This window comes from Drosophila virilis, chromosome 3 (genome assembly GCF_030788295.1).
Source record: "Drosophila virilis strain 15010-1051.87 chromosome 3, Dvir_AGI_RSII-ME, whole genome shotgun sequence".
NCBI lineage: Eukaryota > Metazoa > Arthropoda > Insecta > Diptera > Drosophilidae > Drosophila > Drosophila virilis.
In genome coordinates, this window is record NC_091545.1 from 16,920,874 (window position 1) to 16,934,628 (window position 13,755).

A 13,755-nucleotide genomic window follows, 5' to 3' on the forward strand; every position below is an offset into this window, starting at 1 on the left:
TCGTAGTCCCATGGCAATTCCTTAAATTGTTTTTTTATGGGCAGCAACTATGATCTTTGCGTAGAGAACAAGGAACATACATAGCTTCCCTTGCCCTTGCTGTCAAGAGTTAGCGTACCCTGCTGAACTGAGTACATGGTGAATGTCAATTGAGTACTTTGGTGAAAATATTGTAGCCGGTCTCGCGAGTGCAGAGATAAAAAGAAATAGTTAAAAATAAGTGAATAAAAGAGAAATGACTGCATTTGAAGGCAAGTCTATAGATTAATTCACTTTTTAAATATCCTTTGAAATCCTTAATATTTCTCAAATGCCTTCGCAGAGTTTGGTGTGCTGCCAGAACTGGGCAAAGCGACCGATGAATTAGACTGGACGTAAGTTAGCTATAAATTTAACAATTACATCAGGTTTCTGCGAAAATACGTGTTTTTTCTGTTAAGTTTACCCACTGACGTGCAGGCAGAGGCCATTCCACTTATACTGGGCGGGGGCGATGTTTTAATGGCTGCTGAAACAGGCTCGGGCAAGACGGGCGCCTTCTGTTTGCCCATTCTTCAAATTGTGTGGGAAACAATTCGCGATTTGCAAGCGGGTAAGTCGAGTAAAACTGGCAACGGGACAGCGGGAGCTGCAGCCCCTTGGACTATGTCCTTTTTCGATCGAAATAATGCACTGGCCGTAACTCCGGATGGCTTGCGCTGCCAATCTCGCGAATTTAAGGAATGGCACGGCTGTCGGGCCACCACTGGCGTCTATGGCAAAGCAAAATTCTATTACGAAGCGACAGTTACCGACGAGGGCTTGTGCCGTGTGGGCTGGTCTACGCAGATGGCCAATTTGGATTTGGGCACATGTCGGTATGGCTTTGGCTTTGGTGGTACTGGCAAAAAGTCAAACAATCGTCAATTTGATGATTATGGAGATGCCTTTGGCAAGGCAGATGTGGTCGGCTGCATGCTAGACTTACAACGACTTGAGGTCAGCTTCACCAAGAACGGCACGTCCTTGGGTGTGGCATTTAAAATACCCGAAAATCTTCGCAATGATACCTTCTATCCAGCTGTTGTACTGAAAAATGCCGAGATGTTGTTTAACTTCGGCAAAACAGATTTTAAGTATCCACCAGGCAATGGTTATATAGCCGTATGTCAGGCGGGTCCTGAACACAGCACAGCCAATCCACTGGCAAGCCCCGCAGCCAATACGGCTGCAAGTAAACCAGCGCCAAATGCGCCACAGGCCATCATTATTGAACCCAGTCGCGAGTTGGCGGAGCAGACCTTCAATCAGATAGAGAAATTTAAGGTGCATCTAAGCAATCCCGAAGTACGCCCGCTGCTGCTCATTGGCGGCGTTCGTCTGGAGGAGCAAAAAGCGGAACTGCAGAAAGGAATACACATTGTGGTAGGAACGCCCGGTCGCCTAGAGGAGCTTATCAATAGCGGCTTTGTGCAGCTTACCCACTGTCGTTTCTTTGTGCTGGACGAGGCGGATGCGCTGCTTAAACAGGGCTATACGGACCTTATTGAGCGGCTGCACAAGCAAATACCAAAGATAACTAGTGATGGCTGCCGCCTGCAGATGATTGTCTGCTCGGCCACCTTGCATGCGTTCGAAGTGAAGAAGATGGCCGAACGCTTGATGCACTTTCCCACCTGGGTGGATCTTAAGGGCGAGGATGCTGTCCCTGAGACAGTGCATCATGTAGTGTGCATGGTCGACCCACATACAGACAGTAGCTGGCAGCAACTCCGTCAGCCAATACACACTGATGGTGTACACGATCACGATAATGTGCATCCCACAAACCAATCTCCAGAGACGTTTTCGCAGGCTGTTAAGCTTCTCAAGGGCGAGTACTGCATTCGGGCCATTGATCAGCATAAAATGGATCGCGCCATCATCTTCTGCCGCACCAAACAAGACTGCGACAATTTGGAACAGCATCTAAGCCAGCGTGGAGGTCAACGATACTCGTGCGTTTGCCTGCATGGTGATCGCAAGCCACAAGAGCGCAAACAGAATCTGGAAATGTTCAAGCGCCAGCAAGTCAAGTTTCTCATCTGCACAGATGTAGCCGCACGCGGACTGGACATCACGGGATTGCCATTCAGTAAGGACTTAAAAGTATTTATCTGAAAACACTCTCAACTTCCCCAACCTTGCAGTGATCAATATAACACTGCCGGACGATAAATCCAACTATGTCCACCGGATTGGCCGCGTAGGTCGCGCCGAGCGTATGGGCCTTGCAATTAGTCTGGTGTCTACGGTGCCAGAGAAGGTATGGTACCATGGCGAGTGGTGCAAGACTCGTGGACGCAACTGTCATAACACAAATTTAACCGATGTGCGTGGCTGTTGCATCTGGTACAATGAACTAAATTTGCTGGCCGAGGTGGAAGACCACCTGAACATAACCATTCAGCAGGTGGACAAGTCTTTGGATGTGCCGGTCAATGATTTCGATGGCAAGGTGGTCTACGGCCAGAAGAATCTCAACATGGGCACAGGCTACGAGGATCATGTGGAGCAGTTAGGGCCAACAGTGCGAAAACTAACTGATTTGGAATTGCAATCACAATCTTTATTCTTGAAACGCTTAAAAGTCTAAACTGGTTCGATTTTGGGTTGTTACACGATCCGAAATACTTTCACGGTTACGAGTACATAAAATACATAAATAAACTAACATTAAAATCTTGTGTTTAATGAGTACAGCCTCAATTTGAAGTTGTTCTTTCGGAGAGTGCCTTTCAGTTACTCGTCCTCCTCCTCCTCCTCCTCTTCGTCCTCTTCATGGAATTCAGTGCGCATTTGCTGTAGTTGCCGCAGCTGCTGACACAGCTTATTGCCAAAAGATTCCACATAGCGTGGACTAATCTTGTCTAGCAGTGCATAGGGCGTCTCAAATATCTCCTCCTCGGCCGGCTCCACGTCGCCATTCTCCAACACTTCCGACCTTAGTGCCTTGTCTTCATCGATGGTGTCGTATTGTGAGGAGACTATTTTAAATCCTCGATTAGTCACTTCTACGCAGCAGGTGGCACTCTCTATGGTGCGAATGTTAAGATAAATCTGCGTGGCACTGCTGACCAGCTTGGACGATATTGCTATTTCAGCCACATGCGCCTTGACATCGTTTATGATGGCATTCGCCTCGTCAATGCAGTTGAACTCCTGCTCGTCAACCTCCTGCATATTGGCAATGTTTTTAATTTAACTCTTTAGACTTTTCCTTGACTTTACAAGAGCAACATGTTTTCTGGGCCGAATCTCTGAAAACAGCTGTGTATAGAACAAACGGTATCGACTGCCAACTGAATAAATTATCGATTGATATTGTGTTATCGATTACCCATGGCCTAGCATTTATTTACAAACTCTATTTTTCCATTTTCATTATTATTATATTATTCTTTTCTCGATTCTCGTTTAAAAATCTCACTGCATCCGTTTAACATATTTAATCGGAGTTTGTTTTTCAAATAATCGACCATCATCGAAGTAGTATTTTCTTATCGATAATTTCGAGTATTTATCGGTTTGCGCATGGCACCGGCATGGCTCAGACTCAAATTGAAACAGCCATAAAACTGCTGCTCCAGGAAGCCGAAGAGCTATGCATTGGTGGACAAATATCGGAGCTGCAGCAGATGCCCAGCGCATTGGAGTTTGCACGCGACTACTATGCCAGAAATGCACCCGTAGTCATACGCCAGGCAGTGGCCCATTGGCCTGCAGTCCAGAAGTGGTCGCCGGACTATTTGCAGACTGCACTGAATGACAAGGTTGTGGATGTGGCTGTCACGCCCAATGGTTATGCTGACGGTCTTGCCACCCAGGCTGGCAAGGAGTATTTTGTGCTACCGCTGGAAACACAAATGCCATTATCTGAGCTATTGCAGCGCCTGGATGACCCCATGGGTGCCGTGCACTACATACAAAAGCAAAATTCCAACTTCAGCCTAGACTTTCCGGAACTAGCCGGCGATATTGTGTCCAGTGATTTGAACTTTGCAGCACAGTGCTTTAATAAGCCCCCTGATGCCGTCAACTTTTGGCTGGGCGACGAGCGTGCCATTACCTCCATGCATAAGGATCCCTATGAGAACTTGTACTGCGTTATTTCGGGCTACAAAGATTTCATATTGTTACCACCGCACCAGCTCTGCTGTGTACCACGTCGCAGTTATCCAACTGGCATCTACAAGCGCAAATCATGTGGCCAGTTTTTTATAGAGCCCTTAATTGATAATGGCGAAGTACAACAGACTGAATGGGTCAGCATTGATCCATTGGCACCTGACCTCGGCACATACCCACAATATGCGAAAGCGCGTCCTTTGCGTGTACGCGTTCATGCAGGCGACGTGCTCTATCTGCCCAACTATTGGTTCCACCACGTACGGCAGAGTCACAAGTGCATTGCTGTGAATTTTTGGTATGATATGGAATACGACAGTCGCTATTGTTACTATCGTATGCTGGAGCAGCTCACAAAGAAATCAGATGAACTAAAATAGTTGGGAGTCAGTGTTAAATTTCATCGTTATCTGTAAATTTATAAATTTTTGTTACATTTCTAAGCCAGTCAAATATAAAAGAACAACCGTACCATTTCTGGAGCAGTACCCATGATATTTTTTCGGTTCGCCCGCTACTTGAATTTTATATCGAATTTGGATAGTCTTCTCTCCAGCAGCTGCATCACAAAAAAATTGTCTCCCCTTTTGAGTTTTACATATATAATAAGTATATAATTTAATACAAACTAGACATTTAAAAAAAAACCGAAAAGACAAGTCGAAAAACAGGCTACTTGATGCAGCTAGTAACTAATTTTGTATGTATATGTGGGTATGTCATATGTATGGTATATGTATATATATATAGATATATATGCTGGTGTATACGGGAATGGTTGGGAATGTTGCTTGGATGTGTCACCTACAGGACTAGCTAACTAACTTATTTTAATCTAAGCTGATATTCTGCGTTTCTTGAGCTGCAGCTGCGCTGGCCTCCTCGTCGGGGTTCTCATTATTCTCGCATTCCGTGTCGCCGCCATTTAACGTAACCTTTTTCTGATCTGCCTCGGCTAAGTCTGCATCATTGTTGGAATCCTGCGAATGCGACTGGGCACGCATTCGTTTATTGACCTGTTTTTTGTTGCTCGCCGGGGCAACTCTTTCCTCCTTACTCTTGACTTTGGGCGTGCTGCCAGTGCTCGGCTGCTCGACCACAAAAAGCTGCTCCAGATATGAGCGATACCAGAGCAAAAACTCATCGCGCTGTCGCGGCATTTCCATCTTCTTGATCTTTGCATAGATGCGTTTGGGCGAGATGAGCGGCGAGGCGGCATTTGGCGTCCAGCTGGCTGCGGAGTTTTGAGCCGCATTGGCAGTCAGCTTGGAAACCTCTGCCAACAGCGAATCATTGATGATGGTATTGTTATGCGTCTGGTTGCGTATGCGTTTGATTATGTACTCAATAAGCTCGTGGTCGGGTGACAGCTCCATGCTGGCCGCAGGCGTGGCGGCTCGTTCAATGACCACCTCAATTATTTGCTTAAAGTAAAAGTGGAACGTGGTTTGACCTGCTGCAGCAATGCATTAACAAGAACTACTTACATCTTCGTTATCCAAGGGCGCAGGTCCAGCAGCTGCTTCTGAATGTTCCTCCACTGATGCTGATCCAGCTGCAGCTGCTGCTGCTGGCACTGCCTGCATTGGCAAGCTGTTCTCATCCTCGGGCCTGTCGTTAGCAAGCTGTTCCTGCAACGATTCATTGCCACTTTCCGTGGCCTCCGTTAGCTCACTAACAGTTCCATTCTCGGCCGGCTGGGCACTGGGTACCTGCCCCTGATTGAGCGTCTTGCGCAGACTATGCACTTCGTTATAAAGTTGTTGTTCGCCTTGTTGTTGTTGCATCTGCTGCTGATGTTGCTGCTGCTGTTGTTGTTGCTGCTCGAAAAGAGTTTCTAATCTTCTATACACATCCTCCTTGATGGACTCGTAAAATTTTGTGGTAAATTTATCATTTTTCAATGCATTCACTAGCAAATTACGGTTTAACTCCTCCGAAGCCGTCTCCTCTGTTTGCTCCAGCATCGCATTGGATTCATCCGGGACAACGGACTCCTGTCCTGTAACATTGTATAAAGGAGCGTCTGGCGGTGCCTGCAAGGCTGGCGGCACCGGCAGATCGTAGTCCATGTATTGAGCAGGCAGCTCGAAATCAAATCTCAGATGACGTTGCTGCAAAGGCGTTAGAGAAACAGCCGACGTAGTTGGCTTAGCTGGAACCTTATTGCGCTGATAGAGTGGACTATTCACATTCATGTTGAAAAAGTTAGATGATCCGGAGCTAGCAAGCTCCTGCAAGGCAGTCTCTTCGTCACGCAGCGTAGGCATCTGACGACGACGATTGCGTCGTCTGCCGTACATAGCAGTATCATTATTATCATCATCCTCGACATCGTCCTCCTCGTGGGCATTGTTGCGCCAATCGCGATTGCTGCTGTTGCTGTTGTTCAAGTTGTTGCTGTTGCTGCTGTTGTGCAGATGCTGCTGTGGTGACGCCTCATAAAAGTGGCGATGTGTTTGTGCCTGTTGCTGCTGCTGTTGCTGTTGTTGTTGTTGTTGCTGTTGCTGCTGCTGTAGTAATAAGCTGCTTGGGCCACTGCGTGCGGTGTGTGGTAGATGAAAGTAACTGGGACGCTGGCGTTGTCGCTGTATTTGACGATATTGATGCTCCACATTGAGTTCCTCATTGCTTTTGTTAGATAGCAAATTCTGACGCGTATAGCTGCAAAGCGCACAAATATTAATGGGTTAATAAAAGCGAGCAACAATTTTAAATATGCAAAAATGAAAAATGTTTTAGTACAATAGTTCTGTTCTGGTTAACAATTCTCTAAATTTTGAACATTCATAAATTTCTTACAAACATGTTTGCACAAAAATGTTAAATTTATCAATTCTAACCAGACAATTGGTTTTACTGAGTTGATTTATTATATATTTAGTATTGCAAACACTTGAACAAATGTTTTAGTATTAAAAAAAAAAAAAAAAAAAAATAAATAACCAAAATAGTTAGTTAGCTCAGTTATAAAGCGCTTTGGGCATAATCAGAATGCACGTGAATATTCTCTTCTCACTACTTACTTATTGAATATACTTTGGAAAATGTTTTTAAAAATAAATGAAAATTGTTCGTAGCATTTTTGGTCGAGGCACTTCGTTCTATATTTCTTTTTATTACTTTGGAAAAGATTTTAAATTAACAGCTCTTTGGTTCCCAATTCTTAGAAATCAATAGAGAATAAATGAATAACTGGCTAATCCATAAGAAAGAACCCGACACCATATTATTATATTTAGTATGGCGCTTTACCTTCGGAAGTTATCCCAGTAGTTGTTTGCGCGATTGCCCGGTGGCACCTGATTGTTCAGTGTGGGCGGTGGAACTGCGCCCTCCGGCAACGAATGCAAATTATTGGCATGCTGGTTCTGTGTACGCAAATTTGCATTGTTCTGGTGTATGGTATTATTGTGATGATTCATAAATATCGGTCCCGGACTTGCGCGATACGAGGGCGGCGACAACGGCGTTTCATTGTTGTAGTGTGTTGGCGGCGGCGGCGGCGGTGGCGCAGCGTTGTTCAAATATGTCTGCGGTTGATGGTCGCTGCCACTGTAGATATTGTTGCGATGACTGCTACGCTGATAGTTGCTGAAGGCGCTTTGATGCGCAGCCCCAAAGCTATACATCTGCTCCGACTGGGCGCGAGCGCTGCCCAGGCAGAGATTGTTGGGTGGAAGACCTCCAGCAACTGGCGGCACAGACTCTGAGCGTAGACTAAAGGCGTGCTCTTGGCACGAGGCATTCAGACGTTCCTGCAGCTGTTTAAATGAAAAGTAAAATAGGTTTAATAGAAAATCTCGTCTGACTATCCGATCAAATGTAAAAATGGTATCATCTCTAAATTAAATAGTTAAGTTTCTTAATTTCTATTCTCACCGAATGTATCTGACTGTTGAGACCATCAATCTCACGCTGCTGATGCCACAAAGTCTGGTTGCACTGACATACCGAGTTGATGAGCATTTGCTGGGTTTGCATAAACTGCTGTAGCAGCACAGCATCCGGCGTTGGATTGGCACTCGAAGCCTGTGAAGAGGCGGCCGCACCCGGAGCTGGCGGACCACTGGTGGGAGTTGCTGGCATATAGGCAGGCTGTGAATGCCAAGAATTGCCAGGGTTATGTGTGTCTGTAGATAGGAAGAATACAGATTAATACAGTTTATAAAGCTGGACTGCTAATTTCCCGCTTACTCCACATGCCCTGAACGGGTGCCATTGGCGGCGGCATATATTGTGATCGGGTGCTGCTCGACTGCAGACTGTCATTACCTAGCGACAGGCTGTCAATGGTCATGTTCAAATCCTCCTCATTGTTTGACATGGATTGAGCATTGGGAGGTTGCTGTTGCTCCGACTGATGTTTTTGTTGAGTGCGTCGCTGTTGCTGTTCTTGCTGCTGCTGAAGTTGCTGCTGTTGATGTTGCTGCTGCTGTTGAAGTTGCTGTTGCTGTTGATGATGTTGCTGCTGCTGCTGCTGTTGATGTCTCTCCACAACGGTACTAGCCGAGGGAGTCCGCTTCAGGGTAGCCGAAGATGAAGTGCGCATATGTGCAAAATATCTATCGCTATCGGTGTCATCGTTGCCCTCATCATCAGCCTCTGAAGTGGTGTTGGTGTTATTATTGCTGATAATATTGTTGTTGCCGCTGTTGCTATTGTTATTCATGAAAAACGCATCATACTCGCGCTGCTTATGCTCGTACTCCTGTCGCAAGTTCTCACATTGCGAACGCAACTCATTTCGCGAAGGCAACTGTCCTCGGCTCGTTGAAAGTTGCTCCTGCTCTTGCTCATCCATTTCACGCTGTCTGATAGGCGTTGGCGTTAAACTGTTCCGCTGAAGCGCCTCATCACCCATTTGTACTGCAGCTGCGGCCTGCTTCTTGCGACGTTCAATTTCGGCTTTTAATGCAGTAATTCGATCACGTTCCTGCTGTAAGCAAGCTGCTTCAGCGCGCAGCTCCGATGTCACGTCGTTTAGGGCATGGACACGCTGTGAAAGATCCCGGGGCCGTTGTTCATGTCGCTCAGCGCTGTGGCGCTCCAATGCCTCACCGATGTCGGGAGTGCCCGCCTCAATCTGACTGACAGTATTTAGCATGCCCTTCAGTCTGTTCATTTGCGCTTTCAGCGCGTCAATGTCGGCAGTCTTCTGGTCAATCATTTTCTGAGCGTGTTGAGCACGTTGGGCAGCCATGCTCGCTTCCTGCCGCAAGATGGGTACATTGCGCTGATACTCGACGGGTACGACGCGCTCATTAGTGGGCTTGGGTAGCTGTTTTGTTGGTGTTAGCTCCTTTGGCATGTCTGCCTCCTGGCTAGCGGCACGCACCGCTTGTACCTTCTCTTTGGCCTTGCGATTAATGCTGGTTAGCTCATTTACCAAATCACGCATATCCTCTCGCTGGGAACGCAACGATTCCAGTTTCTGTTGCAGCGCCTGCTGTTCGGCCAAAATCTCAGGACCATCATCGCCCAGCACGCTGCTTAATTCATTTTGATTGTGTATAAAAGCCGTGAGATTCTTCATGCGTCCCACTAGCGATGCCATGTCATCCTGGACTTGTTGAACAGATTCATAGTTTGGCGCATCGCCATTACCGTTGTGCGGCAGGCGTCCGGCCTGTTGGCGCAGATGTTCCATTTCGTTGAGATGTGTCTTAGCCATGTTTTGTATTTGCAGCAACTTTTGCTGCTCATCCTGCAAATGCTGCATATTGCGATTTGAGGCATCCAAGCGCTGCTGCAGCTCATCAAAACTGGGTGTAGTATCCGGCGTTGGTGTCTCCATGGCACTGTGCAGCGATTGAATAGACTGGGCGCGGTTGTCGCTCATCTATTAGTTGTTAAAACAATTAATATTACATGTACTCTCGAAGGGATTTTACTTGTATACAAACCTCACTTAATGCAACATCCTCTAGGCTAGTCGAATTGACAATGCCTTCATCCTTTTCGCTGGTGCTGGGATTGTTTTCATGAACCATGTTGCCCAAATGCTGTAGAAATAATGAGCATAAGGACACACACACTTAGCAACAATTTTCTCACCTCTACTAAATTGCCTGCTGCCTGTTGTCCGTTGCTGTTGCTGCTCCAATTTTCCTCCAAGCCGAGCAATGTGCGCAATACTTCAATCTGTGAGCGTGTTGAGCCCTGCGGTGTTGAACCAAAGAGTCGATGAACAACAGTTTGCAAAGCTGTGGGCGCTTGATAATTGTTATTGACACTTGTGCTGCTGCTTATGGCTTGCTGTTCCTCGTTTCCGTTAGTCGTGTTGGGTGTGACGACACCTACTGTCGCATTGGGTGTCGTTGGCGGACGCAGACGCAGTACGCCGGCTGTTGTTGAGGGCTGTTGCTGATGCTGCACTCGTTGCACTGGACGCACAGGAAAGCAATAGCGTTGATGCTGCTCCTGTAGTTGATCTGCAAAGCACACAATATTGAATATAAAATTGAAATCAGTGCAATGACGCAGCCAAAGCTGGCCAGCTGCCCACGACGCGATCGATACGAAAGACCCTCTCCGTGGGCGTTTATTTTTGTGCGCTGTGTTATATTTAGAACATGAACTAGCGCACATTTTATGTGAGCAGTAAAACCTAGCCCCAGGTGCGTACAGATTTTAACTTATACTCAGTTCCCGTTCGCTGCTTAACTTACCTGTTGGATCGTAACTGTGTTCCGCGGCCAACTGACGCAGTGCCTCGCGTTGCTCCTGTTGTTGGGTGCTGTATTCTGTTTTTGTTGTCGTTGCACGCTCCAACAGATCCTTGAAGCAACAACAAATGAAGATTACCAATAAAACAAAGATTAAAAACGCGGCAATTTTGCTGCTTATGCTATATATATGACTATATGCGACACTATAATCTGTAGGTTGGGCGAGTGGTTGGGAAAATTCACGCTGTGTGCGTTGCGGAGGTCGTCTGTATAACTGAAACGGCGCCACAGACATTTCGAAAATGTTGGCCAAAAACAATGAGTGTGAAATGTATTTTTAAACGGAAGAGCGCAGCCGAATGGCTAAAAGAGAGCACTAGAGCGGATGGGCCAGCTAACAAGGGGTGTCATGGCAACGAAGTAAATATGCTAAGTACGCTCAATCAATATAAACAAGCTAGCCGGCAGAGCATGCTGCCGGTTTCTTTGCAACATCAAGAATATTCATCAATAATATTTAGTAGTTATTTCGTTTTTGATATGGGGTATGGGAACAAAAAATGTAGCTGCATGCTGTCCAGCCACTTAATTTGAGCAATATATATCAATCAAGCCTAGAATCTCGTATTTACATAAGTGAAAGCTTACGTATAGCGTTTTACAGGTGCCGCGCTGTATTCGTGCCGCGATTTCCTCTTCTCGCTCCCGCTGCTGATGCTCCTGTTGTTGCTTGATTAGGGACGAGTTGCGGGCACGGCTGGCGCTGGACCTGGTCGTGGACGGCGTTGTGTTTATGTTTGCCGGAGGTGTTACGGTGGTTGCTTGTTTGGGTACTGCTCCGGTACTGCGATTTGTATCACATTCGTTTTTCATTATAATCTTTACGGGCGGTGTCGGCGCCATCAGAAAATATATACATATACGACTTCCACAGTTATCAAGTATAAACTAACACTGACTTTGTAGGCGGCGCCTACTACCTATTACATTCAAATATTTCAAGTTAGTTTTAAATAGAAAGTCAGCACACTTATCAACTGCCGAACTTTTACCTATGCGTACTCTTAAGTTTTTTAAAATTATTAACCCAGCTTTTTAATTATCTTTAACGAGATTCCGATTTATTTTACAAGCAAACAGCTGCGTCCTGAAAGTGATGAGCTATTTAATATCGATAGTTGAAAGCTGCATTAACGATATGTACATCGATATTTGCAGTCGCGTGTAATCGATATTTTGATGGTAACAAAATATACAGCATAAAACCGTTATTTAAAAAACTTTTTAAACACAAACAAATTTTTTAAGACCTACTAAATTGCTTTAAATAACAAAAGAAAGCGATTTTAAGATGGATTGAGCAAGTGGGAGAGAGAGTAATATTCAGAGCGCAAATAACTTAAAAAATTTTGCGGCGGAATGGAAAGAAACCAAAATTTTGAAACGAGAGAGAGAGTAAGAGTAAGAGTGAGAGTGAGATAATGAAAGAGAGTAAATCTGTTAACCACTAAATGTTCATTTTTAATGGGTTTAAACGTTTACGCATATAGAACAACTAATTATAATTGGATCAATATTTAATACATATGTATGTATATATAAGTTATTCAGCAAGGAAATAATATTTGAATATATATAATGTGCTATTCTATTTGCCCTGTTTGCGCTGTATAATTTCTTCCTTTAAGGTTTTTATCCGTAGACGTTCCGTCCGCAAACTCTCCTCTTGGCCGCGCAAATCACTAGTAAAATCCGTTACCATATTAATCATTGCATTCAGCAGTTCCGCATTATCCGGCACGGATCCTGATGTGGGTTCTACAGATGTTGCCGTCTCAGAGGACAAGGCGCTGCCCCTAGTGCTGCTGCTGCTGCTGCTGCTGGTGCTGGATTGCACAGACTGCGCCGTCATGGTTTGCCTACTCTGCTGCACGGTCGAGGATGACGATGTTTTCGACTCCATGCTGGACATATGCTGCTCGATGAGTTTCGTAGAGTCGGTTATTTGCTGCACGCGTTTAAATTGCGCCTTCAAATTCGCAATTTCCGCTAGCTTCTGCTGAAGATAATTGGCGGTTTCCTCTTTGTCCTCATCGCTTGCATTGCCTTTGTCATCGGTCGTGACATTTGTTTGCACTGCCGCAGCTCCCTCAGAAGAAGCTGCACACTCAGTCCCAGAACTCGACTCTACTCTGGTTTCAATGCTCTCCGATACCTGCTCCCTGGTGGCCATTCTCAGTTGTTGGCGCTGCGCACTTAAACGTGTTAGTTCGGCCTGCAGTTGACGATGCTCCTCCTGCATTTCCTGTAGCTGTCGATTGGAAGCCGCTAGAATCTATAAAATATGAATGGGAAAAACCATTACTCATTTTCCATTTTCGCATTACTCAAATTTCACCTGACTTACCTCGCTCAACGCGGCATTATCTTGGGGTTTATTTAGCTCATTGACCATTTTGACGACCGTGCCTTGAAAAAGAAATCTCTCGATGATTATATCGCCCAAATTGTGTTTAACTAGACATTTCTGTGCTTTGTTTTTAAATACACACATTCGCAATTAGAGCTCCCATGTCTATAAATACTATTTTTTCGTTTCGAACCAACTTTGTGGTAATATTTCTGTCAATCATCTTGACGCGCATGAAATGAAATGAACGGCCCTCATTTGGAAAACAAAAACAATTATATACACTTACAGAACGGAATGTACAGGCGCTGCACTACAAATTCAAAACTATGCTCAAATATCTATATATATATATATATATAAATTTTCTTTGTATTTTAGAATAATGCGCTGGGAAACGCGCTGCGAGATGCCAATGTTTCTACTAAATGACTGCGTTGAAAATGAAAATATTTTATACGATAATTTATATACAAACATATCTACATATCTATAATGTGTAGGCTCCCAAATATATATACATATACG

General features: G+C 45.2%; 5 protein-coding genes across 9 annotated transcripts; 2 read left to right on the forward strand and 3 right to left on the reverse strand.

Moving 5' to 3' along the window:
* The first annotated feature begins 96 nt into the window (after positions 1 to 96).
* Positions 97 to 2,700, forward strand: Ddx1 (ATP-dependent RNA helicase Ddx1). The gene is made up of 4 exons (XM_002047674.4): positions 97 to 251; positions 323 to 374; positions 441 to 2,113; positions 2,169 to 2,700. The coding sequence occupies exons 1-4, from the start codon at positions 236 to 238 to the stop codon at positions 2,612 to 2,614; spliced, it is 2,187 nt and encodes a 728-aa protein (XP_002047710.2). The 5' UTR covers positions 97 to 235; the 3' UTR covers positions 2,615 to 2,700.
* LOC6622142 (GSK3-beta interaction protein) lies at positions 2,566 to 3,298 on the reverse strand. The gene has a single exon (XM_002047676.4). The coding sequence runs from the start codon at positions 3,199 to 3,201 to the stop codon at positions 2,761 to 2,763; it is 441 nt and encodes a 146-aa protein (XP_002047712.1). The 5' UTR covers positions 3,202 to 3,298; the 3' UTR covers positions 2,566 to 2,760.
* Positions 3,299 to 3,563: 265 nt separating this feature from the next.
* JMJD7 (Jumonji domain containing 7) lies at positions 3,564 to 4,628 on the forward strand. Its single transcript, XM_002047677.4, has one exon. The coding sequence runs from the start codon at positions 3,564 to 3,566 to the stop codon at positions 4,524 to 4,526; it is 963 nt and encodes a 320-aa protein (XP_002047713.1). The 3' UTR covers positions 4,527 to 4,628.
* Positions 4,523 to 11,957, reverse strand: cmb (combover). Of its 4 annotated transcripts, XR_004303660.2 has the most exons (11): positions 11,870 to 11,957; positions 11,466 to 11,797; positions 10,818 to 10,926; positions 10,204 to 10,580; positions 10,053 to 10,151; positions 8,344 to 9,988; positions 8,029 to 8,279; positions 7,402 to 7,910; positions 5,634 to 6,810; positions 4,619 to 5,570; positions 4,523 to 4,556 (listed from the first exon to the last, which is right to left on the reverse strand). XR_004303660.2 is itself a non-coding variant. In XM_032434875.2 (9 exons), exons 1-9 carry the CDS (start codon positions 11,718 to 11,720, stop codon positions 4,977 to 4,979), a joined length of 5,016 nt encoding a protein of 1,671 aa, XP_032290766.1. In that variant the 5' UTR covers positions 11,721 to 11,949; the 3' UTR covers positions 4,534 to 4,976. The 4 variants fall into 4 exon arrangements, 1 of the variants encoding a protein (XP_032290766.1); XR_004303661.2 differs by having other exon boundaries at positions 8,422 to 9,988; positions 11,466 to 11,950; XR_004303659.2 differs by having other exon boundaries at positions 11,466 to 11,949.
* A 356-nt stretch (positions 11,958 to 12,313) lies between these two features.
* LOC6622352 (sericin-2) lies at positions 12,314 to 13,666 on the reverse strand. 2 transcript variants are annotated; one of them, XM_015175122.3, is made up of 3 exons: positions 13,517 to 13,666; positions 13,225 to 13,286; positions 12,314 to 13,152 (listed from the first exon to the last, which is right to left on the reverse strand). In XM_015175122.3, exons 2-3 carry the CDS (start codon positions 13,270 to 13,272, stop codon positions 12,466 to 12,468), a joined length of 735 nt encoding a protein of 244 aa, XP_015030608.1. In that variant the 5' UTR covers positions 13,273 to 13,286; positions 13,517 to 13,666; the 3' UTR covers positions 12,314 to 12,465. The 2 variants fall into 2 exon arrangements, with proteins under 2 accessions (XP_015030608.1, XP_070064643.1); XM_070208542.1 differs by lacking the exon at positions 13,517 to 13,666 and adding an exon at positions 13,370 to 13,429.
* Between the last annotated feature and the right edge of the window lie 89 nt (positions 13,667 to 13,755).